The sequence below is a fragment of the Lissotriton helveticus genome, chromosome 9 (assembly GCF_964261635.1).
Source record: "Lissotriton helveticus chromosome 9, aLisHel1.1, whole genome shotgun sequence".
Lineage (NCBI taxonomy): Eukaryota > Metazoa > Chordata > Amphibia > Caudata > Salamandridae > Lissotriton > Lissotriton helveticus.
This window is the reverse complement of record NC_136070.1, coordinates 996637929-996665366: the sequence shown is the minus strand read 5'-3', so window position 1 is coordinate 996665366 and position 27438 is coordinate 996637929. Positions and strand designations below refer to the sequence as shown.

General features: G+C 42.1%; 1 protein-coding gene across 1 annotated transcript in view; it reads right to left on the bottom strand.

Moving 5' to 3' along the window:
• The window catches only part of CACNA2D2 (calcium voltage-gated channel auxiliary subunit alpha2delta 2), a 1696410-nt gene that overhangs the window by 26585 nt on the left and 1642387 nt on the right, over positions 1-27438 (bottom strand). The window contains exons 35-37 of the mRNA XM_078661304.1: positions 17524-17579; positions 14285-14408; positions 7377-7486 (exon numbers count right to left, since the gene is read on the bottom strand). Coding sequence (XP_078517430.1) covers positions 7377-7486; positions 14285-14408; positions 17524-17579 — 290 coding nt within the window. The remainder of the gene's footprint in view (positions 1-7376; positions 7487-14284; positions 14409-17523; positions 17580-27438) is intronic.

The window sequence follows — 27438 nt, the reverse complement described above, 5'->3', positions numbered from 1 at the left end:
CGGTGTATTCACACCAAGAACATGGACTTGGCACTCAAGAGGTAAACCAATTGAGTTGGTTAAGAGCAGCATTACCTTGGCATTTAATTTGATTATAACGTCTCATTTAGAGAGCATTTTAATCAATCAAGAGCCTAAACAACTACTTCCATCTTTGCTTTTAAATCGCTTCAAGATAAACTTAAGTGTCCTGCTCATGATCTTCCTGTGAAAATTGTACATGCTAAATTAATTCCAGCTTTAGCATATGGATCAGTTATCTTCCAAGGAAAAGATGCCAAATAATTGGATTTGCTGCAGACCAAGGCTTTTAAATCCGTTTTCAGGATTCCGAAGAACATTGGTCAGGCTGAAATACGTTTAAAGCTTGGCTTTCAAAGGTAGCTTTTAGTGCGACAGGCTGAATTTTAAAAATGTTTACATTCTCTGTACATATCAGACTCTTGTTCTCTTGCTAATATGATCTAGCAGGAAAGTAATGGAAAGTAACCTCTCACAGAAATCCTTCGAAATTCAAAGATATCCTATCACATGTATGCGGATGATACGCAGATTTACATCAAGATAACATCCATGGAGGACGTCAAGAGAATGAATGAAGCCTTAAAAATATCGTTACAATGGCTAGCAGATAATCATTTGAAGCTAAATGCACAAAAAACAGAATTTCTATTAATCACACCACCAAATAAACACACAGAAGGGAAAGAATGGTGCAATATGATCACAGCGTTAAACTGCACCCCTACACTAGTTAAATCTGCAAAATCATTAGGAATCACACTTGATGAGAACCTAAACATGAAAGACCACATCAAAGCTATGGCAAAAAGCGCACGCTATCACCTGAACTCCATCAGAAAAATGAAACCATTCATATCCACGACGGATCTTAAAATGGCAGTACAATCACTAGTCATTTCAAGGATTGAATATGGATGTACAACGCTAGCAGGGCTCCCAAAAATTTCAACAGCACCACTAAAGGCATGTCTCAATGCAGCTGCAAGACTGATAACCGGAACGAGAAAATGTGACCACATATCACCACACCTGAAAGCATTAAACTGGCTACCTTACGAAGCCAGAATCCAGCTGAAAATGGCATGCATAACCCACAAAGCGCTACACCACAACACACCTAAGTACCTGGCCCAGAAAATTAAAATCTCCGGAGGAAGCAGACCGGCCAGGAGTGCAAAGGAGATGCTACTGAGACCAGCCATCTTCAAGAAGAAGAAATCGTACGACAGAGCATTCTCAGGAGCAGCACCAAGGATCTGGAATTCACTTCCGCCAAGCATAAGAAAAATTACAGACACTACATCCTTCAAGAGGGAAACGAAAAGCTTCCTAATAAATAAGTTCCTTCCATAGGTCGGACCGAGGGCAAAGAACATTTGATAAAGGAGTGAAAACAAAAGCTACACAAACTATAAGCATTTGGGAATCAATGATTCTAGACCATTCATTTTTAGCCATATTCAAACATATATAATATCTATTATATATTACATATATAAGTATTAATGTAAACATCGGAATATGACATACCATGTATATACTTCCTGTATAACGTCTAATGTATAATGTCTATCTTTTGCTTTTAAATGTACCTACCTCTTTACATTAAACGAATTTACAAACTCTTGTCTTTAACTACCTCATGTAATGTAAAGCGCTCTGATACCTAAGGGTCTTGTTCGCGCTATAGAAAACTTTAAAATAAATAAATAAATAAATAATGACTCTGCTTATACTGGTGTATGGAGGGCTTATCCATCAAAGTCTTTCAAGACTTTTGGTCTTCAGACTTATAAACCACCACAGATGAACGCAGCCTGCTTAAAACATCTTTTGAATCGATTAACAAAACAACTATCATGTAAAGAGGATAAAAGTGAACTAACAGCCAAAAAGCATGTCTGGACAGTATCAACTCCCATGTGAAACTGGGCATTCAGACTTATTTGACTAGGTACTTTCCTTTATGTATGCAGGTCTCATTCATAAAGTTAAGACTTTGTTTCTACCTAACTAAAGACAGGATTTCGAAATGGCTTTATGAATGACCAACTAGTAGTTGCAGGCTCTGCAGCTATCGCAGGAAACAATGTTACATGCAGTATGTGTCTGCCCAAGACTTTTATGTGCTTGTCGAATTTTCTTAAAACAGTTTTTCTTAAAAGCAGGAGTAAGAACATGCCGATAAGCAATATGGCAAGTCGATTGAACTTACCTGCCGGTTTGTTAAATTCCTGTCTGAGGTGGGAAAAAAAATTATTAAACCATTTATTAATTTGTTTCTTTTATTCTTAAGGAAATCTAATCATTACCTGACTAGAGTATGTATAAGATCAATATAACATGCATTATAGTGTGTTTGAAAATGATCTGTGAATGCCCTGCACATGCCCTATTGGATGGGTGAAACCTGCTAAGCAATAAGATCAACGGTATACACATTAGAAGTTTCTTTTAGAAGTTAAAAAATGCAAAATTAATTGTAATCACTTTAGCTTGCTTGGTATGCACATGCCCTCTTGGATAGGAGAAAGGTGTTAAGAATTAGAATTAGGGGTAAACATGTTAGCGCCTTTTAGAAGTCAAAAAATGCAGAATTACTCATAAGCAAGTTAGCAAAGTTTGCAGACATTTCGCTAATGGTCTGTACATGCTGATTGATAAATAATGGTTGATTAGAAGCTACAGATGGAGATCTAATGTTAAGCACTTTGGCAACTTTTGCACAGGTTTTTGATAATGCAATGAACATGCTTATTGTCAAATAGAGATCGATTGGAATATAAAAGATGGAAAATTAATGTTTAGTAATCCAGAAGTTCAAGAAATGGACTTCATATTAACTGTATATGTAACACAAGGTAAATATTGTATCAGAATCGTATAGTGATTTATGATGTTTTAAAAGATTGTAATGATTTTAATTAGTCTAACAATAAATTCTACAACACTATTCATTCATCAAGGTGTTGCTCATTACGTTTTTTGTTTTTTGTCTGAAACCGCAAAGTACAATACAAAAGATGTTTTCCAAGTGCAGTATGCTGTTGTTGAATATCTTTATTCGGTAAAATTGCTCACCATAAAAGAATACATTTTACATATTAAAAAGGCTACATTCGACACAATAAAGAGATTAACTATCATCAATAAGACCATAATTTAAAATATAAACACAGAATATAACAATACAGTTAGTATGGACCTTAGTCAAACATTCTCATCCTTTCATTATGTGGTAGTGGAAGACCTACAATTACAACCAATCTAGTCACTTGGTGGTCTAGAGTGCAGCTTCAATAACCCTGAGCGTGTCAGCCAAGCACTACTCAAGTATTTTGCCACCCCGCATATAGTGGCAGTAGATGATGAGTCTGTAGAGAGTACTCGTAAGGCCAGTTTGTGGCACCTCAGTCCCAACCCCCTGCAAACTGGTTTCAGCCAAATCTTCCGTGCCACTTTGTAAGCGGGGCAGGCAAAGAGTAGGTGGGCCACAGACTCCTTAGGGGCCGCACAACCAGGGCACGAACGCGAAGGGCCACCAGGGTTAGACCACCTCGCGGTGAATTCATACACCGGGAGGGTCCCGTACCTTAATTTTAAATATAGGGCTCTGTCTAGCGGCTTAGTTATAAGATCGAGAAAGGGTTCCAACTTCTTAGTCCACTTGAACTCTAAGAACCGTTCAGTGAGTGAACCCCCAGTCCCGCTGCGTGTAGCCTCCACCTGCACCCAATCCCAATATAGCTTCTTAATCACTAGTTTGGGCGGAGGCGTTTGGGTCTCCCACACATCTCTCAATCCCAATTGGAAGAGTAGGTGCCTCACATTGTACAGCCAACCAATCTTATTGCCAGTATCAAGCAGTATTAGGTCATCCAACCCTTCGGCATATTTGGCAAGCTCCTTAGTTCTTCTTAGACGAACCCAAAAGAGCAGTGGGCGCATCCTCACTAGATCCTTTAAGGCTCGTCTACCCAAATCTAGCCGCAAGGGGATCAACGGGGTAGAAACAGGGAGAGCCACCACATCCCTCAGAAACTTATTTTCCGCTATCATTAGATCTGAAACGTTTTCAAACCCCCAGAGCTCCGAGCCATATAATGCAGCCGGGAGTATCTGACCCTCGTAAATGGCCATGACAGGTGAGAGAGGTTTACTGGTTGACTCCCGATACTCCCTCAAGGTCACACCAGATACTCTTTTGTGACCAAGTAACATTTTGGCCAAGTGGTCCTTCCAATTAATTCGACTATTTATCCTCAACCCTAAATAGTCGAAGGAATCGACCAACTCCAGGGGGGCCCCATTAAGCGTAAAGTTGTTTTTAAATCTTTTGGAGGGTGAGAAAGCCATCAACTTGGTTTTAGAGGTATTGATGGTTAGGACTCTATCTATGCAGAAGGAGCTAAATCGATGCAAGAGCTTTTGCAGTCCTACCGGGGATTTGGATATCAGTATAGTATCGTCAGCGAAGAGTAGAGTGGGGATTCTTTCCCCTGCCAGGGATGGAGCATCCGTCTCTTCTCCTCTCAGATGGTCCACCACTCCATTCACAAACAAGGAGAAGAGGGTCGGAGCCATAACACATCCCTGGCGGACTCCACTCCTCACGGGGACCCTATCTGTCAGCTGTCCCTGGGCGCCCCATCTGATCCTCGCATAATTCCCCTCATGAAGCCTTGCAATTAAGCTCAAGAGTGAACCGGGGAAGCCCATCCTATCTAAGATCTCCCACAATTTAGCTCGAGGGAACAGGTCAAAAGCTGTCCTGAGATCTATGAAGGCCATATAAAGGCTGCCCTTTTTGATGGTAACTGACTTCCAATAGATAACAAAAAAACAAAAGACCTGGTCCATCGTACCCACCTTCGGGCGGAATCCCGCTTGGAGGTGGGAGAGGATACTTTCCTCCTCCATCCAGTCGCCGACCCTTGAGATGATGACCCTGCCAACCACTTTCCGAATTACATCTATCAAGCTGATAGGTCTGTAATTGGCAGGGTCATCTCTTGCCCCCTTCTTGTACACAGTGACGACCTCTGCTCCCTTCCAGGAATCTGGCACAGGATGACCCCTTGCAATCAGATTCATTATGGTGGCTATTAAGTTGGCCCAGGCCATAGGCTCCGCAATCAAAAGGTCCCCTGGGATCCTGCCGCCTTCTTTGGGTTCAAATGTCTAATAGCCACTGCTACTTCTGAGGCCGTGAATGGATACTTGTCCCCTGTGGGTTCCCCTCCCCCATAGCTAGCTACCCTGGGGCTGGTTGTGTCATCGATTCCGCCATATAAAGCTGAGAAATGATTGAACCATTGCTGGCTAGTTATATGGGCTGCTAGTGGTTGGGATCTCCCCTGCCTAGCTCTATTGATTAAGTCCCAAAATAACATCGAGTTCCTCATACTCACAGCATCTGTTAAATCCTGCCAGTGCTGTTCCTCCCATTCCCGTTTAGCCAGCGCTATTACTCTCAAATAATCCCTCCTAGCCGCTCTAACCAGTAATGGATCCTTTGAGAGTAGAGCAGCTGTCAGTTTTTTCCTTTTTCCCTTACACTGGGCAGAATACCAAGGATTGCTAGAAATTGGGGGGGTGTTATTCGGTCTGCGGCCATTCCCTTTTGAGAGAAAGTAGTGACTCACATGGTCTATTGTGCCTTTATAAACTGAGTCAAGGGTAATGGAGGGATTCGGCGCACTACCATTTTCCCGGTCCCATAGCTCCAGGTCCAAAAACAGATCCACAACAAGGGATTTAATGGTCCCTAGTTGGTCCTCCTTCAGTTGAGCCTTATCCCACTTAAGTCTCCGATTATTATTATATGGGATGATCTCTTTAGTTGATTTCATGGGGGCTCTCACCACCCTATCATTGAGGTTACCCCACTTAAACTTACAGCACAGAGGATTATGGTCACTATCCTGGGTAGATACCACCTCCATGTCAATTAGGTCAGTCCACAAACTAACGTCCATTAAGATGTAATCTATTCTGGTCGGACCTGTTAGCCTATTAAAGGTCATTGCACCTGCCCTGTCAGACTGGGACCTACCATTAAGTGCTCTTAGTTTGTGTTCCCTAGTGAGGGCATTAATTTGGATTGCCCTCGCCGACCATTTTCGAATGGGGGGTAATGACAAAGCGGGGATGGACCTTTAGAATCTTCTTCCTCAGTGCCTAGGGAGTCATCTCCAAGGAGAGGTTCGAACATACAATTGAAATCCCCCCCCACAATAATTTTTGCTGCAGGAGGACAATTGGCTAATGCTGAGTCTAAACTTAATATAGTTGCTGAAGTAGTATCCCCCGGGGCCCCTCGGGCATACACATTAAATAGTTCGAGCCTATTCCCCTCAATGTAACCCCTAGAGGAGAGATGTAATATGTCGCTACACTCAGAGTCATGGGTGACCATATCCCAGTCCAGGTCGATTTTTATCCAGGCCGTGAGACCTCCCGCTGGTCTACCCTTCCCTCTAGATATTGCTGGAGAAGAGAAGGTGGTATAACCCGATTTGTTTATTGGTAGCAGACTCCAGGTTTCCTGAAACAAACAAACATCGAACTTCTCGATGAATGTATGCCATTCCGGTATATCCAGCTTCCTTTTTAGCCCTGCTACATTCCAAGATAACAGATTTATTACTCGGCGGCCCTTGCTAACTGTGCCAGAGACCCCCTTGTACCCCCCCCCCCCACTGCCTGGCTTGATCATGCAAGTATCCTCCACACAAATAGATGGATTGGAGGGTGCAATGAAACCAACAGTGTTATCCATACTCAGAGCTTCCGTGGGGGCCCCGGTCGACCTACTGCTAACCGCATTTTGAACTACAAGAGTAACCTCCTGACTTGTGACTTCGCATCCAACTAACCTTTTGTACAATTCTAACATTCAGTCTCACGAATCATCCTTAGCTTCCTTTCCCATGTTATGTCCAAGATTCAATGACAACATACCTATTTATGTTTGACTCAGGAATTAACATTATGTTTTTATGAAATTGTGACTGTTGTGGATTATCTTTTATTTTGTATTTTATTTAATTGTTTATTTGTATTGCACGTTTTCACATGCTGCCTTTTTAAAAACAATTATTGTCATTGTGTTTTTTTAATGAATTTTGACTTAATAAAAGAAACTGTCTTATGCTACGGAAGTGGGTTGTTGTGTTCCTATCACTATTACGTGAGCAAGTTCCGTCTATTACCGCCTGGGTTGATACTTACATAATGTCCAAGATTCGTACATAGTTTCATAATGAACCTGAACTCTAGTGTATCCACAAAATTGCGTACTGTATTGGAGCCAAAATATGTTGAGTATGGTTAGCCACAGTAAAGGATACATCTCGTCTCTTCCTGAGGCAGCTTGGAGGATTCACACTGACTGCACATTGACTTCTCCGCAACTACGAAGAGAAGGTTGGTACCAGCGAGCCTTTGAGCATGAAACAGTCTAGAGAGCAGGACGTGTAGACATCACAGAAAGACAAAATTAGATAGTGGGTTGGAAATTGTTTTGAATCCTCGATTCTCATCAGAATATTACACATTGAGTTATTTTCTCATGCCTAGAAGATAAGGATTTTTTTTTTCTGTCCCATTACTAAACTAGTTAACACCATTGTGGAATAACCTCTTAACCCCTTCTGAGCTTAAAAATGTATGGTTCCTGAAGAAGGAAATTCAGAATATTACGAAAACATGGGTCATGGTAAACGATGATGATAATACACAACTCTACTTGAAAGTCTCCTCTGATTCAGACATTCAACACCTCAACCACTGCTTGAACACCATCCAAACCTTGATGTCTAGCACCTACCTGAAGCTCTCCAAACCAAAAGAGAATTCATATTATGTGTCAAGAACAGCAAACAATATATATACAATACAAACCTATCTAAATCACATAAATCTTGACATCTTCAAACACCAACTTTCACCAAATGCCAAGTAACTTGGATTCCCCATGGACACTAACCTTACTCAACTAACACATTGGGGGGGGGGGGCACAAAGACAGGCATACCAAACCAATGGCCCTAGTGTTATCTGCCAATAATTGCTGCTTTTCATATTTGCAGAGGAAAGGACATGTACAGTGAGAACTTTAGCTATATTAAAGTAAATCGTAAATCCTTCAGATGAAATGATATTGACTATACATATTTATGGAGATTTGTAACAGCTCCCTCCCAACAGTTCCTTCCAAGAAGACAAACAGAAAATTATTAGGAAATGTTCTTTTTAAAAAATTGGTGTTTGTACACAGAATCCCCCTGACTCGTGTGGTCTAGACAACGGAACTAAAATAGACGTAAATGCAATGGGCTCCACATTCAAAGGAGGACGTGGGGTCTGTTTTCCTATTATCACAATGGAGTGGCAGCACATAGCTGGTTTTTGATCTTTCCAGCCTGCTTCTCAGACCTTAACCCTTCTTAGATACACTACACATTAACACAATCTTGAAGAAACCTGCTGCAGATTAGGCCAAATATTAAGAAAAAGGATACTGAGATATAACAAAGGCATGTAAAGGAGATAGTAGAGACCATCTTTGGCATTTAAGGGTACCACTTACTTTCGTTTACCATTAAAAGATGTCTTGGTGGAAGGCCTGCCAGCTTTGCACATTAACAAATACTATTAGACATATTCTACTAAGGACTTATAATATAGCCAATGAGGAATGTGGTATAGTACAGAACCTAGATCAAAGCTCATGCTGAACTGAAAACATAAGCATCTAAATGGTAAGGGATAATGGGTTGGTGAAATGGGCTGACTTGTAAGTAAAACAAAAGGAAAATCTGGCCAGAAATTCTGCAGAATCACGGCACAAAATGGCTTTTGCAATTGGCCTGCCAGAATTGGTAAAAAGGTACAAATTATTTCCTGCAGTTTGTATACTCGTGTTTTGGCTACTGTTAGGCAGTCAGCAAATATTTCTGTTTGAAATTATTCAATCAGAGTTGCTGAAAAGATTTGGGAAGACAATCAATTTGCCATAATATCATTTACAAATAGGTTGCTTGATCATGTCACCAGGTATTGGCTTGCCAATGGACAGGACAGATAATCCAGACAGAGCAACCATTCTGTCTCGATATTTTGTTCTTCTTCTTGTATTGTTGACATTATAAGCTACATTTAACTGCCTTGCTCATTTCCTCTTTGTCTTTTCTCCTTATTCAAGATTTGATTTTTTACATTCTTCACGTTCATCTTTTCAGTCAGTATCACTATTTATTTTTTGCTAATTGTTTTGCATCCTTCACTTACATCCAGTTCCTGAAGTTATCATTCACACAGTCATCTCTTACTTTTCATTTTTATTTACTTAACTTTTTAATTTTTTTTATTAAAGTCAGGGCATAGTAAAGTTTGCATGTCATTATTACATATAGTACATGATGGATCTCATCTATTAGCCCACACATTCCATTTTATCCCATCCCCTCCTCAATCCGAAATCTCTTTGTTCGGCAACCCAGATGGATCACAGATATAGCCCCTGTATTTGTTCCATGCTCCCCAAACTTTCCCCCATTTCTGGGGACAGCCTTGGTTGATATATGCAGCTTTTTCTGCAATCATGACTCCGTCCATGTCTTTGCACCATTCATTGAGCGTTGGTGAGTATCCGGAGCCCCACAATCTAGCTATATTACGCTTAGAACATCATCCCCAGAGTTGCCCAGTCCTGTGCCGGATGATATAAATCAGTGGGTTCCCATATGTTTAACAAGCATCTTTTAGGCTCCGGTACCACCAACACTTCCTCTGCCTATTTCTGAAAATATTAGAATCAACCAAAACCCACAAAACCATTCTATCATCCATAATCCACCATAATCACAGAACCAAATCTCATTACTTATCTGATGAGTGAGCAGCAACAAAAGAAGGGACTTGGCTGCGGGTTCTTTGGTTTTATATGGATTCCAGAATGTTAGAATGCTGTTTTTTATTCTAAACTAATGCTTTGTTTCTGCTGTGTGACTTGGTAATAGCGGACTATTGCATAATTGCCATAAAACACAATCTTAAGAGACGAAATTGCCGGTAGAATATAGTTTTGTATTCTGGTTTTCAGTTAAAACCGATACAACGCCACCAAAGTGAGCATTTGCTTTTCATTAGGATTTGAAAACCCCTGAGTTTGCTGCAAATACACTGCTTTGGAACCCTGTGGTGTGAAATCAGTATATACATAGCTTCTATCTCCAGGTACTTTTACGTGATCAATGGGCCTGTTAGGATCATATGATAAGCCACTCAGTATTTTCTTGTGATCGTCGTCAAGGTGCCAAGGCCCTCAGGTCCTACTTTCACTCCTGTCCCTGCGGTAGTGGGAGCATGACTCACTTAATGTGGCTACAGCCCATGTTCTCATCTTGCTGCTTTGTGCTGGCAAGCTGGCTTACAGCTGAACAGGTTAAAGTAAAGGGCAATATACATCTCCATGATATCTTCCCACGTCACTGTGAGCAAGCTCAGGGATCTGAATTGTTCTAACATATTCAAGGTCCTCCTATAAAGCTCTGCACACAACACTCCTGCTTAATATTACATCCTGATGGTCTAAAAAGCATGCCTCCTGACATGAAAGGGTTATTGGCCATTTCATGATCATCTCCAGGGACCTTGCTAAGGCTCTAAATGGAACCATGTGCCCATTTCCCCACATTTTGCTGTCGACAGCAAATACAATAAGACAAAATCTATGAGTTAGCGTGGGAGATTCAGTCATCATTAATTAACTTGTACAGCTATGGAGTTATTGTAAGTACAGCAGATGTACACAATTTAAGAAAAAAAGAACCATGTCCATATTTAGAGCTTGTACACTTACACAGAATGAGCTCTGATACACCTATGATACATTTTCACTCCTACTGCCACCAAAGTCAGAATAAAGTTGGGGCCCAAGGGTGCTGAAAAAGGCTTGACTCATTGAGATGCCACATGTACAACACACTGTCACTCCTTTTAATGGCATGATAACAGAACACAAAGGTGAAGTTGTTTGCAGAGCTTTCAAATATGTCAGTCAGAAGCACAGCAGACCACACACTCCTTTAAAATAGGCCATAGACCAAATCAAAATATCTTTTAGCTGCTCTTGTGTTTTGTTTACTTTCAATTAAACAGAAGATTCCCGTAAGGCCAGTCCAACAATCAAAACATGAAGAAAAGGCAAAGATAAGTTTCACAAAAGTGCACAGACCTTGAATTGGTGGTCTTACTACCTTTCTGATGACTCCTCCTATGTAACACTATGCTGACTATTCAACATTGGGCCTACAAATCAAACAAGCAAAGGCATCTTGCAGATCATAAAGATCCTCTGTTACCTTCACCTGTTTTTCGTACAGCAGCACAGCTTACGGTCACCAAAGTTCATAGAGCCAACAGTATCCAGATTTAATACCTTAGCAAGCCTGTCCCTATGCCATGAGAGAACAGGAATAGGGTTAGATCAAACAGAATTATCACTTTTGTTAGAATAATCCTTTCTTGCCATCTTGAGGCAATGAACTGGGCAGGATAACATTGGCTTGCTATGATGGAGCACCAAATGCCCCCCAATATACACTTTATGCCCTCAGTAGAAAGCCTTCAAGCAGCTGATCAATGCAATAAATGTCACTTTATTGGAAACAGAGATCAACAAATACAATAAAAGCTGAATAGATATCCCACGAATAGCAACAAAATGAGCATATATTAAAGAAAGAATTAAAAAAAATATAAATGCTCATTTTCAGGTACAGCCAGTAATGTAGATGCATCATTCGGCGATGCCAGTGTGTCGTTTAAGAATAACTCGTCAAACCTGCTACGCGGCAGCTTTAATGCAGGGCGATCAAGCACCATAAGAGTTAACACATGTAAGTCATTCTTATAGAGAGAATATGTGTAATTGATAATGGGATAGATCCACCCAAGCTCCTATTAAAGTGCTTCTTAATTTATGGTCAAATGATAATTCTGAGTATAGTTTTATTTTATTAGCTCATACAGTCTCCTATAGTGAGTTATCTGCTGCAATCAAGGCTTAATGAGGTGTAAACATTTCTTCAGCCGTGCACATCCTTCATGTGAGGCGGGACTGATATGCTTGGCAGGAGAGACCAATAGATGGGAAACAAGACAGACTGGGAGGTGAGAAATAATAAGTAATTACATGAAAGAGCAAATTAAATCCGGGGAAAGGTTGAAGGAAAGAGGGAGGAGCAGGAGAGAATGACAGAAGAACTAACAATAGGAATAAACGAGGGAAGGATTAAAATAGACAAAAAAGGGCTTTATTAGAGGTAGAACATTGAAATATTGAGCGTTCCATTAACCCCTTGGCTGCGGGGCACATTCCCCTGCTGTGCTGGGGGGAGGGGGGTGCGCACAGCGCCCCAGTGCTCATGACGAGTTCAGCTCGTCATGAGCAACGGTTCTTGTGTGCTCATGACGAGCTGAGCTCGTCACAACCACACCCGTTTAATGGAACGCACAGCAGGGAAATTAGCCACGCGTGTGAGCGTTCCAACGGTCATGACGAGCTCAGCTCGTCATGAGCACACGGGAACCGTGGCTCATGTCGAGCTCAGCTCGTCATGACCATGGGAGGGGTTAAAGGCAAAGAAGTGGCTCAGGGCTAATAATGACTGGTCTACGCCTTCTGCTCCAACATTCCAATGTTTGGCTTTCTGTTTCTGCCTTTTTAACTCAGAAAAAATTGCCCTCAGTCGGTGGAATGTTCCACTAGCCTAATAGCACTTCTGTCTCAGGCTATATCGGTTGTTAAAGACCCTCTTCTTCATTATAGTCCCTCACCTGTGGCTCGGGCCTATAACTCGGGTTCAGGGCATTTAACGACTGGTATGGCCCTCAGCAGCGGTCAATAAGGCTGTATTAAGCACTGAAAAAACCCACCATCTTCATTTTCAGCACCAAACATTCACAAGCATCGATAACCACTTAGTTTAACACCTTAATACCCCTTTAATAAACAAAGGACCGCACTGAAAGCAGGTAACCATAAATATAATAATTAAAACATGGAAAGTTCGGTATTGGATGGTGTCCCCTTTCAAATTGCTGAGTATTCATTGTTAATACATCTTAAGTAATGCAGCCAGCTCCATGGAATTGAAATAAGGGGAGGAGTTCAAATGAAGCAGCAAATTCTTGAACAGGGAACGACTTCTTTTGGCTATAATAATGGAAACCTCCACCCATTAATGCACATCCTATGTTTGTTGTTACTTTCTTTGTTGTAGGTTCAAATGGTGTGCTATATATAGTGCGCATGCCACTGGGACAGACCCATTGGTTAAAGTCTGGAAAACAATTCCTACTACAACCACAGCGCAAATATGTGTGCCATTTTACCCTGTGTTCAGCAATGCGCCCATGTGGCACTGGTTGGTGAGTTACCATCTCAGTACTGATCCTCAATTAATGCACATGGTTAGTTCCCTCAACCATCACTGTTTGTGATTCAGTATTTTGTCGTTCATTTCGAGTTGTCATTTGTTGATTAACAGGTCATTAGTCATTGATTGTTCCTTCTAATTGAAACCTTCTGATGAAGGGTACTGGCTACCTGAAATGCATCGAGGCTATTGTAAATAAGCATAATGTATACATACATGAAGGATGGAATGTGTAATGTCTTCATCAATGTAAAGCAAAATAATTCAACACAAGTAAAAACATACATTGAAGCTCAATTCTCTGTTCCTTGAATCACAGTTTGTGGGTTCCTCTCTAACTTAAGTAAAGGCAGCCAGTGGACTATATAGCTGTTCACAGTCAGCTGCGCATCCCTCCAAGCTCCCTTCCCTCAGCATGTGATCTACTGCAATACAATGGTTTCCCATTGGAGATCCAGCCTTTTGCTAATTGCTGAGAAACCTTCCTTAGTCACCACATACTCTACAGCACACTGAGATCAGAAGGGATCTAAATGCCTACAATTCTAGAAGTCCTCCGTATTCAGATTTAAGCACCATTCGTTTGGTGACTTGAAGCTTCCAGTATTAGGATTTCTTCGCTTTTAGATTAATGGTTGGCTACTCCATGGTAACACATGTTCCCCATGTCAACCTACTTGTTGGTATTCCCGACTGATCACACATTTATCATTTACAGATGTAAGTTCCCCTGCGTGGCAGACCAGAAATCCTCCTACTTAGATATTTGTGTTTCTTGCTCCTTACTTGTCCCAGGATGCTAAACATCTTACCTGGAACAGTTCCCGCAGTCAATCATAGAGTTGTAGGTGGCATTCACGTTACCGAAATAGTACTGAGTTTGCTTCATCACACAACTCGTTTCTCGAGTTTCCATGCTTTCCGCTGTAACATCATCTGTTTCAGAGCAGAGAGATAATTTAATGGCATATGACCACTGCTGAATCATTTCCAGGTTCATACTAGTTACAATTATGAATCAGAGTGGAAATCTGAGAATACCACAGCATTTAGAGTTGGCCCAGGTGGAAATGTTAAAGGAAACATTCTATCAAACCTCTGGCTCATCAATGGCACAACTGCAGGATTATCATAAAGCTTCAGGCCAAAAGTAACAAACAACTGTGGACATGGGCTGAGCATCACCATGCTCACTAACAATATTCCATCACCTTCACCTTTGGTAGCACAAGGGCACATTTCCGACAGTATCAATCAGAAAACAAATCCACACTAAACTTGAGGGAAAATAAGTTATTCAAAGCCAATTTTCTCTAAGACTGCATGCACATTATAATTACAGCTACAAGATGACATTGCATTTAAATAAATGCACAATAAATGCAGGTAAATTATCTAATTAGCACACAAGAAGCTTGATTCCGATTCAGGGAAGACATGACTTGGCAGTTCGGGCTGGACTGTTCCCATGAGGCACAGGGTCAGACTGATTTGCATATGGCTATGTCTGAACTGGGGTGGTGGAGTGAGCTAAAGAACGGTGATGGATTAAACCCAGATCAGTTGACTGGGGGTGAGTGTTTGTATTGTCAACGCTCCGTCCATCACCACCTTTGGTTTTTCCAAATTATCTAATTATCCATTCTCTTACTCAATGGAATTCTAACTCTGGTGTATGTCCAAATTGTATTTTGCTCAGGGTTGAATTGGGGCCATTATAAGTAGCAATATAAGAACTCAGATTCTGAGGAGTCGATGTGGTGCCCCCTCAGCTGATGAGGTTACTTTTCTAGAGTCTGCCTGTTTGTAGATATTATTATAAACCACAGCTCTCTGGTGATAATTGTGTCTATGTGAATTTGTGGCTCTAGATGTTGCTGGGAGATGTAAGAAAGGAAAGACAGAACCATACTGTGAAACTCTTTTTACACATTCGTCCTTGGTTGGACTGACCGCAGTGGAAGAAAGTATACATTAGTGTTCCGACGTTTACCTTCTATCGCTGGTCTTTATATCCACTGAGAAGATTATGGGTATTAGTTTATAGGTTATGGCTGTCTATGCCTGCACAGCTAGAGTTAATTCACACAAAAATCAGGTTACCTCGTCATGTATCCCGCAGGCTGTGCAGAGATAATTTCCCCATTCCAAGAAATATGGGCATGGCCTTGAGTAAGTGATTGGTTTATTGCATTACTGATGACAGACGTACATATTTTAAACTAAATCTTTTCAGCTGGGTGTGTGTGTGTGTGTGTGAGAGAGAGAGAGACCACAGTTGCAAAATGCCACATTGTGAGCATAGCATCTGGGTGTACTTTGGACCATCCAGTCTGACTTTCTATGAAGAAGCGTGAATGGAAAAACTGATTTTGGGGTCTGAGCTAGTGTATGTATATTTGAGAAATTTACTGTTGAGTTGAATTGACTGATTGGCTATGGTTGCTGTGAAATTTGTACTAGAATGTACTATCCTATGTGTGGTTAGGTATTAAAATGTGCTGAGGAGTCAACGAGGACGTTTGCATTCATTTAACAATCACATCGGGCAACAAGTGGATAAACAAATGTGCATGGTTGAATCCTGTGTAACAATAATATAGACAGAAACATTTTCTTGGGAATGAAAACCTAGATCATCCACTGAAAACTTCTGTAGGAATCTGCTTTAACACGATCAAACTGAAAAGGAATTTTAGAATAACTCTTATTCTCTCAGTGGAACACATATCTAGATTCCACCAGGGGCTGCTCCTCCATCAATGCAGAGGAGAGTCGCCCCACTAACTAAATAGCTACCAGAGATGGAAAAATAAAATGGTAATAAAGTTGATTTATTGCAATTTCATTTTTCAAAACCCCACCTGAGTTGAGCGTCAGGAAGGATGTTTTTCTGATTTCTGCTGTAAGCCGTCAGGCAGGAGCAGAAAGCAACAGCAGAAAGCAGTGATAGGCAGGGCACTTTAGGTTTAAAGTGCACATATTTGTTTGGCCAGCCGTCTTGCGATGGCCATCCAGACATGCACATTTTAAACCTCTCTAACACAGCTGTCTATGAGAGCTGAGTTAGAGACAGCATAAGACTCCAGTATCGTCGGGAGCGCTGAAGTAGGTACCTTCCCCAATCCTGGCACTTCTTTCATGCTGCATGATAGCAGAGCCAGGATTGGTTACTGGAGTTCCCTGGGTCCCGCAATGGAGCCTACCTGCTTGGAGAAGACGTGAGCGAGGAGGCCATCACGCCAGGAAGGTAATTGTAATTATTTATTTTACTTACTTTTTACTTTTATTTTTGTCCCACCCACCTCACCACCATCCGTACATGCCAGCCGCCACTGGATTCCATGGGAGGCAGGTTGTATTAGTCTAAATGCTTGTTAAGGCAGTACTACTAGGTTGCAGGTCGCAGAATCAATGCATATTAGGAAACAAACTTCTTATTCTGTGTCGGCCTGGGGCATCTTCAGTGTGCAAACAAAAGTTGTTCGGTCTTTGGATCTTTTCAAAGTCTTGTTCCAGCTGCCTAAGGAGATTTTTGAGTAGATGGGGTTGCGTTAACGTAGCTTGAAATTCAAGTAACATTAATGGACGGAGATTTCAGGAATCAAGACCAGGCACAGATACATTGACCCTCACAATTACAACAATAACATTTGTGGCCATAAAGTAGTCACAGACCACCGATGTCCAAATGTGGCAGCCATTTTAAAGATGGCAATGCAAGAACATTGACATCAAATCTAATTCTCACAACTGAGAGAACGAACTGAAATATGCATATGCATTGATGGAATCCTCAAAAGCATAAGTGAACCTTTAAGAATCCTGTTTGACTTCGCTGTATCACTGTGAGGGGTTGCAGAAGGGCGCTCAGCGAATGGTGTAATGATACTTTTGGCTATGGAAGTATTTAATTTTTTGCTTGACATTTATATTTTCCAGAACCTCTAAAATGTATGACTTAGAAGGGGATACTTTGAGTGGAATATAATAAAGACAAATTAAACTCATAAGTCACTGTGCCACATGAACCAATACGGAAGATACTCACCTGCCTGAAACCAGCTGCTGTATGCAAATCCATAAAGAAACTGCTGGAACAAAGACCTGAAGATAGAAATATTTGTATGATTAGTAGACACATTGGAGATGATGAAGACCCTGGGTCCAGCAAGATAGAGGGGAATGGTTGCATGAGACAGTGCATTAAGAATGACAGGACAGAAGATAAGGAGCCTCAGCCACAAAAGACTTTGCAATCGCAATATAAGTGCAACTGATATTGCAAACGCAAAGTCAATATTCGCAATTCACAAACGTCTTGCGGGAGATTTATTGATTGTTATGGATCACAGCGCTCACAGTGCTGATCGGGAGCAGCTGGAAGGGTGGGGGTCACCATGAACAACCGCTCTGCTTTGAATTGTTATGTTGGATTCTTTGATGATTATTGTTGGGGGTCACAAAGCATGGGACAGGTAATGCCTGCCCTGTGCAGACAATGAACATTCTCAAAGTGTAGGCTATCAAATTTTACACACTGATTGTTAAGCCTCCACCCACTAGGAGGTGCAGCCACTGGTTCTACATCCACTGCATACCCGCTCCCATGGCAGTGTCCTACCACAATATCCAGTAACAAAATACTGACATGCAACAATATTGTCTGCAGAATATCGATGATCACTCTATCGTCTAGTTAAGTATAAATAGGTAAGTGTAGATTGACTCTCTCAACTGCACATCCACGAACCATGAGGATATTGACCATCACCAGGATCATGACATCAAACATTGAATTCAAGCAGGGACCCAAAGGATAACATTTAATTGAAATTTCATTTAATAGTGCTGTAGCATTTTCTATTTTGTTCTACATTTAAAGTAAATATATATGTAGCACTGACAGAGTGGCTTTCCCAGCCTCGGGCACCTGCCACCTAACAGAGCGCGGCAGCTATACGAGCTAGAACTAGAAATGCGACACAGTTACTGGTCCTGCAGCAGATCATGAACCGGCCTGAGGTGGTGAGTGCATCGCTTAAGGCACCCATTATAGCTGAAGGATTAAAAAGCACACACCATTGCCCAGCTATGCACAAGGGATAACATTTAAAAACACGCATTGCAAAATATGAAAGCTCCTCAGCAGAGGGAATGAAACCAGCAGTGAATACTACTGTATCTGGTGCATCACTACAGATCATCACAGATACAGGCATAGCAGATAGGACACACAGCCTACACCATAACGGGGGAGCCAGACAAGAACCAGCCCAGGCTTCAGTTTGAGCAGGGCAAATCTACTAGAATGTGAGAAGATGACACCGAGACAACAACAGCAGAGCTGGGGGCTACGGCTACTGAACTAGGAAGTGACCTACGCCAAATACTGAAAATGATGCAACAAAGTCCGACAGGTGTGGAGCTCCTGCTGGGAGCTCCCGGATAGGGATTGCCCTTTTGGCTCAAATCCCCTGATTTCTATCTCCTCCTTGGACCCTTTTACACACCTGGGGTCATGTTTGACTGCGGTCCTCATCCCTCCAATCTCCCCCATTTGGGCTAGAGATCTTCGGAGGAATACGTGATCGATGTTCTGACAGTGGAGCCCGAGCAATCACGGCCGATGCCCGGTGGAGCTGCCTAGACAGCTATAGGGGAGATTGGCTCCGGTTTTGCCGCCACGGCTGTCACCTACCCTGCCAGACATCGGGCAAAGTTCTCTTCACCTCTCCGCTGTGCTCCTCCTTCCCCTGCCTTCCTGACAAAACACTGATGAAAATGTCTTTCTTCCTGGGTGGCTGCTGGGGAGATTGCAGGGGATCTCTCCTCCGGCCGTCGCCTGCCTTCCGGACCTGAGATGCGGTTGCCTCGCATCCCGCTGCGCAGGAATGAGAATCGACGAGAACGCGGTAAAGAGAACTACGCAACGCTGCTGCCCTGCACCACTGAGCTTGCTTTCCTGTTTTTTTTTTAGTTGCTCGCCCTCTTGACTCTGCAGTTGCCTTCCTCTTCCGGGACTGCTGTCTGGGCGCCCGCGCTTGATGACCCGGGAGAGATCAGCGGCCTTCAACCTTTCCTCTGAACAGAACCAGCTGCTGCCTTCCCCATTCAGCTCTGCTTTTGGAGTAGGTATTTAATGCTGGCTTTTTGTATCTGATTTTTGTCTACCCGCAATCCCGCCATCTTGTTTATGTCGCTCTTGGGGTCCGTGTCCTTGTTCCTCCATCTTGCGGGTTCGACTCTCCCCTGATTGATCCTTGCCATTGGTCAGCGCCCTCTGCTGCCTGAGTGGCCATGGCCCTTTGTCGACCCCCTCTGAGTCAACTACACCCCTCTCTTCTTGTTTGGCCAGTGTGAGGCACCCTTTCGCTCCCTCCTTCACACCCCTTCCATTTCAAATTTTCTACCCGACCCAGTAAAGAAGTCTGGCACTGGTTGTTGTTGATCCCAGGGCCCTCTCCGGTTTTGTTCAACTTGCTTACTCTGACTTTTGGTATCCACTGAAGTACTCTTCTCCATGACCGGTCTACCTGACTTGATATGTATTCCTAACCCTTTACTTTTACCCCTCTACCATCTATGCTCTTTAGGGCTTGTTTTCTATGTTATCTTATGCTCTAGCATACCAACGGATGTATTTATGTAACATTGTCTTTCTCTATGCTATGCTCTAGAAACTAATGTAACACTGTTCTGTTTTAACCATATCCTCATGTAAAGCGCTCTGATACCTCCGGGTCTAGCCAGCACTATATAAATATATATTTATTACCTACTGGCGATAGCCAGTAGGTATATATAGTTAGGATTGTTTTCCATAGGGAAATCGCAACATTCTATTGGGAATAACTTTGGCGCCAGTTGAGGAATCTTCCTGAAATTTTCTCAACTTTGCCTCGTGGCGCTCCGCTCCTTCCCTGAAAGTTTGGGGGGGATTCGTCAAGCGGGGGTCGAGATAAAAGGGGGGTCCCAAAACGTGTTTTCCCCATGTTAATTTCCATAGGGCGGTTGGACTCACTTTTAGCCCGAACGGCTGAATGGTTTTCCACCAAACTTGGCAAAATAGTAGGGACTGGTAGCCCGACGTGCCTTTGCTATGTCTCAAGATATGTGCTCCAGTGGTTTTTACGAAAATTAACTTTGAAAAAATATATATTGGGCTACATTGGGCTATATATATGTTAGAGCCCAAATGTAGCCCAATGTAGCCCAATGTAGCCCAAAGATGGCCACCAGAGACAAAAAAAAACAAATGTAGCCCAAATATCAGCCAGATGTAGCCCAACTATAGCCCAATGACAGAATGTCCCAGAGTGTTCTAAAGAACAACTAGAGCGCTAACAGTCTTACTTATGACAAAAGTATGGCACACCTGAAGTCATCTTGATTGGAATAAAGTTAAAACATTTAATTTGCAAAGGAACAAAATGAGGGGGTTCATTATGCCATAGAAATTATGATTAGTGCTGAAGAAAGAACAATTAGGGCACATTTTGAGTGACTTCTCAAATCCTCTTATATTTCATTAAAAAAATTCTGATATGCAGTCTCCCAAGATGGCCACCAGAGACAAAAGAGCCCAAATCTAGCTCAAATATCAGCCAGATGTAGCCCAACTATTGCCCAATGACAGAATGTCCCAGAGTGTTCTAAAGAACAACTAGAACGCTAACAGTCTTACTTATGACAAAAGTATGGCACACCTGAAGTCATCTTGATTGGAATAAAGTGGTAACACTTAATACATTTAATTTGAAAAGGAACAAAATGAGGGGTTTCATTTTGCCATAGAAATTACCTACTGGCGATAGCCAGTAGGTATATATAGTTAGGATTGTTTTCCATAGGGAAATCGCAACATTCTATTGGGAATAACTTTGGCGCCGGTTCTGGAATCTTCCTGAAATTTTCCTTAACTTTGCCTCGCGGCGCTCGGCTCCTTCCCTGAAAGTTTGGGGGGATTCGTCAAGCGGGGGCCGAGATAAAAGGGGGTCCCAGAACGTGTTTTCCCCATGTTAATTTCTATAGGGCGGTTGGACTCACTTTTAGCCCGAACGGCTGAATGGTTTTCCACCAAACTTGGCAAAATTGTAGGGACTGGTAGCCCGATGTGCCTTTGCTATGTCTCAAGATATGTGCTCCAGTGGTACGAAAATTAACTTTGAAAAAATATATATTGGGCTACATTGGGCTATATATATGTTAGAGCCCAATGTAGCCCAATGTAGCCCAAACATGGCCACCAGAGACCAAAAAAAACAAATGTAGCCCAAATATCAGCCAGATGTAGCCCAACTATAGCCCAATGACAGACTGTCCCAGAATGTTCTAAAGAACAACTAGAGCGCTAACAGTCTTACTTATGACAAAAGTATGGCACACCTGAAGTCATCTTGATTGGAATAAAGTGTTAACACTTAAAACATTTCATTTGGAAAGGAACAAAATGAGGGGGTTCATTTTGCCATAGAAATTATGATTAGTGCTGAAGAAAGAAAAATTAGGGCACATTTTGAGTGACTTCTCAAATCCTCCTATATTTCATTAAAAACATTCTGATATGCAGTCTCCCAAGATGGCCACCAGAGACAAAAGAGCTCAAATGTAGCCCAAATATCAGCCAGATGTAGCCCAACTATAGCCCAATGACAGAATGTCCCAGAGTGTTCTAAAGAACAACTAGAACGCTAACAGTCTTACTTATGACAAAAGTATGGCACACCTGAAGTCATCTTGATTGGAATAAAGTGGTAACACTTAATACATTTAATTTGAAAAGGAACAAAATGAGGGGTTTCATTTTGCCATAGAAATTTTATATATATATATATTCACTGAAAAAAACATAGTTACACACCAGTTATAGTTAGGAATTAGCATTTAAAAAACCTTTGAAATTCACTGAAAAAACCATAGGTTTCACACCAGTTATAGTTAGCTGGAAATTTTACTCGCATAAAACCATTGAAATTCCCACGTTATAGTTAGTTGGACTCACTATAACTTGCACGTCTGCAATGCACTGCTGATGACGTCACATATTACATCACTCATGCATATATTTAAATATTTAAACATTACTCGCTAATATATGTATTCACTAAGATACACTTAATAAGCCAGTTAACCAATCAATTTTTTTTTTAAAACACTGAAAAAACCATAGATTTCAGGCCTTATATAATTAGGAATTAGCATTTAAAAAACCTTTGAAATTCACTGAAAAAAACATAGGTTTCAGGCCTTATATAGTTAGGAATTAGCATTTAAAAAACCTTTGAAATTCACAGAAAAAACCATAGGTTTCAGGCCTTATATAGTTAGGAATCAGCATTTAAAAAACCTTTGAAATTCACTGAAAAAACCATAGGTTTCAGGCCTTACATAGTTAGGAATTAGCATTTAAAAAAAACTTTGAAATTCACTGAAAAAACCATAGGTTTCAGGAGTTATATAGTTAGGAATTAGTTTTTAAAAAACCTTTGAAATTCACTCAAAAAACTATAAGTTTTAGTGGTGTTATAGTTAGCAGGACATTTTACTCATACAAAACCAATGAAATTGCTCCTATATAGTTAGTTGTACTAACTATATTTCGCGCACCCGCAATCCACTGCTGGATGTCTGACTCTAAGTAGAGGGGAAGGCCGTCAGTTTGTTGGACAGAGTAGTCCACCACGTTTTTGAAGAAGTACCTAGAATCATACTCTAAATAACCCCTTAAGACCTTGTTTAACTGAAGGTTGAGCAAATGCTTACACAGCATAACACAACTTAAAAATATACCTGTGGGCTTTTCAAAAGGTTAGGTAATATATGCTGTGTTTAGCATCACATTTCGCAGCTTGAACACCCAAAACAACATTCGTAAAGAGGACCCCACGTGTATACTTAATGGTCTAAGACTATGGGGCCCATTATGATGTCGGGCGGATTGCCTCCGCCAGGCTGGCGGTAGCCACCGCCGGCCTGGCGGAGGCAATCCGCCCGACACCTATGCCCGGATTCCCCCCGCTGTATTAGGATGGCGGGGGGGAGCGCGGCGGACGGAAAGACCGTCCGCCGCTTTACCGCCGCGGTCACAAGGCGACCGCGGCAGTAATGGAATAATATGGTGGCGGTGTCCAATGGACACCGCCAGCCATATTACAATGGCCACTGAGAGGTGCCTTTCCGCGGCGGCAATGCCGCCACGGAAAGGCAGGTGGTGTGTGCTGTGGGGGCCCCCTGCGGGGTCCCCAGGTGATGCTGGTGTAGGGGGAGGACTGGGGGTACCTATGGTACCCCCCACATTTGCATAAGCAAAGCGGCAAGCACCTCGCGGTGCCTGCCGCTTTGCACATGCAAATTCGTGCACGATTGTTTTGCATTGTGGTGGGCGGTGCAGAGTGCACCGTCCGCCACAATGCAAAACATGGAGGACTTGCCCGCCACAGTGGCGGGCACATCCTAATTCCCCCTACGGGACCCACACCCTTATGGCGGGCGGTCCCGTTCTCCGTTAGGGTGTCCGCCCGCCATCCTAATGAGCCCCTATGACTCTTAACCTTTTGACTTCTGTGGACACCAGCATAATCATTACTAAAATCTAGGGACACCCACTAGTCATTATTGGAATCCATGCACCCTCCACCCCCCACCATTCAGTAATTACTGCAAGACTAGGACCCTGGCCTAAGCTGTTTCGATCAATTGAGCTACAAAACAATAGATAAACTGAAATAAGTATTCATCAAACAAATATACAAATTATGAAATATGTTATTTTATTCATAAACAAATATAAAAAATCTCAAAGTTAATTTCAATGGGAAGTTTTGAGCTTTTCTAAATGTTTTTGAGGCCACTCATTGTCCATACTATATTCTGTTTTATGCACGCTCTCATGAACCAATCTGAGGATACTCACTTAATTTTTAGCCTCCAAATATAAATTCCTTCACATCTATACAATATTAAAAAAAATTCAATTGCACATTTCGCTTTTTTATTTTATTATATATTATATATATTATTATTATATAATATCATATTATATTATACATATATATATATATAAGGTCCATTAGTAGCAGCTAGGCGAGTGGGTATAAGCAATTAGACCCGGGGAGGCTTCTTCACAAAACGGCGACAGCATGTGCGATGAGGATGAACGCCGCGAGGCGGCTCTTGATGTGTTCAAAAAACGCACGCCAAACCCAACAATGGCTCCTGACACCAGAGGCAATGGGAACGCACCAACAAGTTCCCTACGAAATTTATTCCAAAAACTAGAACGAATGAGTGAGAGAGAAATTAGGAAGTGGTGGGAAGCCACTTCCCTACAAAATTACATGGACGTGGACCGAGTGCCCAGGGGGCTTCGTATCTATACAGTCCCCGCCTATGAGAATCCAGATCCCATGCTATTGGAACAGTGGGCGAAACTCATGGCGGCATCGTGTAAGGCAATGTTGGACCTGCTAGTCAAATTCGCCTGGAGTGATAGAGCTAAAGCGATTGACGAGATAACCATTCTAGATGCAGAAATTGCGAAGGAAACAGATACCGCAAAATGCATGCAACTGCGAGAGGACATGAAAAAATGACTGATCAAATACGAACTGAAAATTAGACAGCGAAAGCAAGAGAAGTTTGAAAGGGATGAGCGTGACTACGCTCAAGGCAGAATCCTTACCTTCTAAAAAAAATGTGATGGTCCTCGAAAGGCCGCCAACAAGATGAAGAACACCGGACCAGTTGAACAGCCCCCGACATCAGAATCATCGGCCACTGAGGAGGAGACCGAGGATGAAAGGCCAGGGTCAAGCAATGAAGGCAACAAGACCCCTTTTCAACGGGAATTCGATCTCATCCGTCGCACATGGCTGAGGGGGGGCAAACTCAAGCCACCCGAAAACGACGGAGAACCAGACGAGGCGGCTGGCAAAGGAAGAGGAAGGGGCAAAGCAACATCTCATACATCCCAAGTGGCCCGCAAAAAGAAGGGGAAGAGGTGGTAGACATCAGTCCAACGATTATCAATCTAACAGATAAGGTTCTAACAAAAGAAGAAGAAGAAACCTTACAACTGGGGCTGAGTTTTTGCCCGAATAAAGGACTTGAGTATACCCAAACCCGCATAGACCTCTTCAAACTGACTCGCAAAATGAAGCTACATAAATTCCATAAGATGAAACCCCATTTGGAAGACACAAAGAAAACGAAAAAGAAAACGACAGTCACTCCAACAGATGTCCTGTCCATAAAGGATTTACATACGGCACAAATCTTGGAGGATCTGAGAGAGGAGCAATTTGTGGAAAATGCAAATGACAGCTTTGAAACACAAGGCGCTCATAATATCGAACAGCAATCACCAATCACGGCTTTTAAGGCATCATCCCAGTTCAACCCTCAAATGGTATATGATGCTATAGATACTTTCACAGATGCAGTAACAAAAGATCTGATGGAATACAGGCTATCTAATTCCAAGAGGGTGAAACACAGGAATAATTTAACGTTGGGACAAAACACAGCTCTGGAGAATTTGAGTACCAACAAAGAGATTATCGTGAAGCCCTCTGATAAGGGGGGCAACGTCGTCCTGCTATCACGTAACCAATACTGTCAGGAATCTTTGAGACAGTTGCAAGATCCACTCAATTATGAATTGATTGATAAAGAAATCTATACAACAAGCATCAAAGTCTATCATGATCTCCTGACAAAATGGCGAAACAAACAGATGCTAGACATGAACGAATTCTTATTTCTCAGAAACCCAGAACCCGTAACACCCACTTTCTACCAATTGCCCAAGGTCCACAAGGATTTACTATGCCCACCTGGACGTCCGATCGTGTCCTCCAAGGGAAGTCTCACGGAGAATTTATCCATATACATCGACTCTTTTCTTTCAGGCTTCGTAGTGGATCTAAAATCGTATGTCAAAGATACCAAGGACTTCATTGGACAAATTGAACAGATCACATGGGACCCTGAGTACATACTAATAACCCTGGATATTGCCAGCCTCTACACGAGTATACAGCACAAACATGGGATAGAGGCTGTAAGATACTTTCTCGACAAAAGACCAGCCAAGTATCTGGAACATGGAAAAATGTTGATAGAATGTTTGAATTTCTGTTTAAGAAATAACATTTTCCTTTTTCAAGATGATCTATACCGGCAAACCAGTGGTACTGCGATGGGAACCTGCTTCGCCCCCAGCTACGCGAATCTTTTCGTAGGCTGGTGGGAGGAGCAGGTTGCCCAAGCAGGACAAAATCAGCAATGGGCCAAGTATATTGTGGTCTGGCGTCGATACATCGACGACCTCCACACAGGCAGAGGAATTCATTGAGGACATTAATCGGAACCAGTTACACCTGAGGTTCACTTCTGACATAAGTAAGACTGAGGTACACTATCTTGACCTAAGGGTTTTTGTTAACCAGGGGAGGTTAGAAACATCGTTATATAGAAAGCCCACTGCCGGCAATAGTATACTACATGCCGGTAGTAGTCACCCCCCCAGTCTTATCCGTAGTATCCCCTACGGCGAACTCCTAAGATTACGGCGGAATTGCTCTCTAGAAAAAGATTTCGTCATCGCAGCAAGGGGATGCATTGCTAGATTTTTGAACAGAGGGTATGATGAGACGCTGCTAAATGATACCTATAGTAAGGTACTGAGAATTCCAAGAAAACAACTTCTTGCCCAAACCATTAAGACCAATGAACATTCGGAGATCACAGGTAAATTCCGCATGGTCACAACCTATTCTGCTGAGGCAAACAGACTAAGACAAATACTTACAAAAAGTTGGCACATATTACGAACAGATCCCGTCATAGGGAATGGACATTGAAATACAATGTCCCAGGTTTGAGCCAACCTAGGCTAATTAACAAATTCATTACCTGCACAACTCCATATGTAGTATATTGTCTGGTGTGTCCATGCGGACTC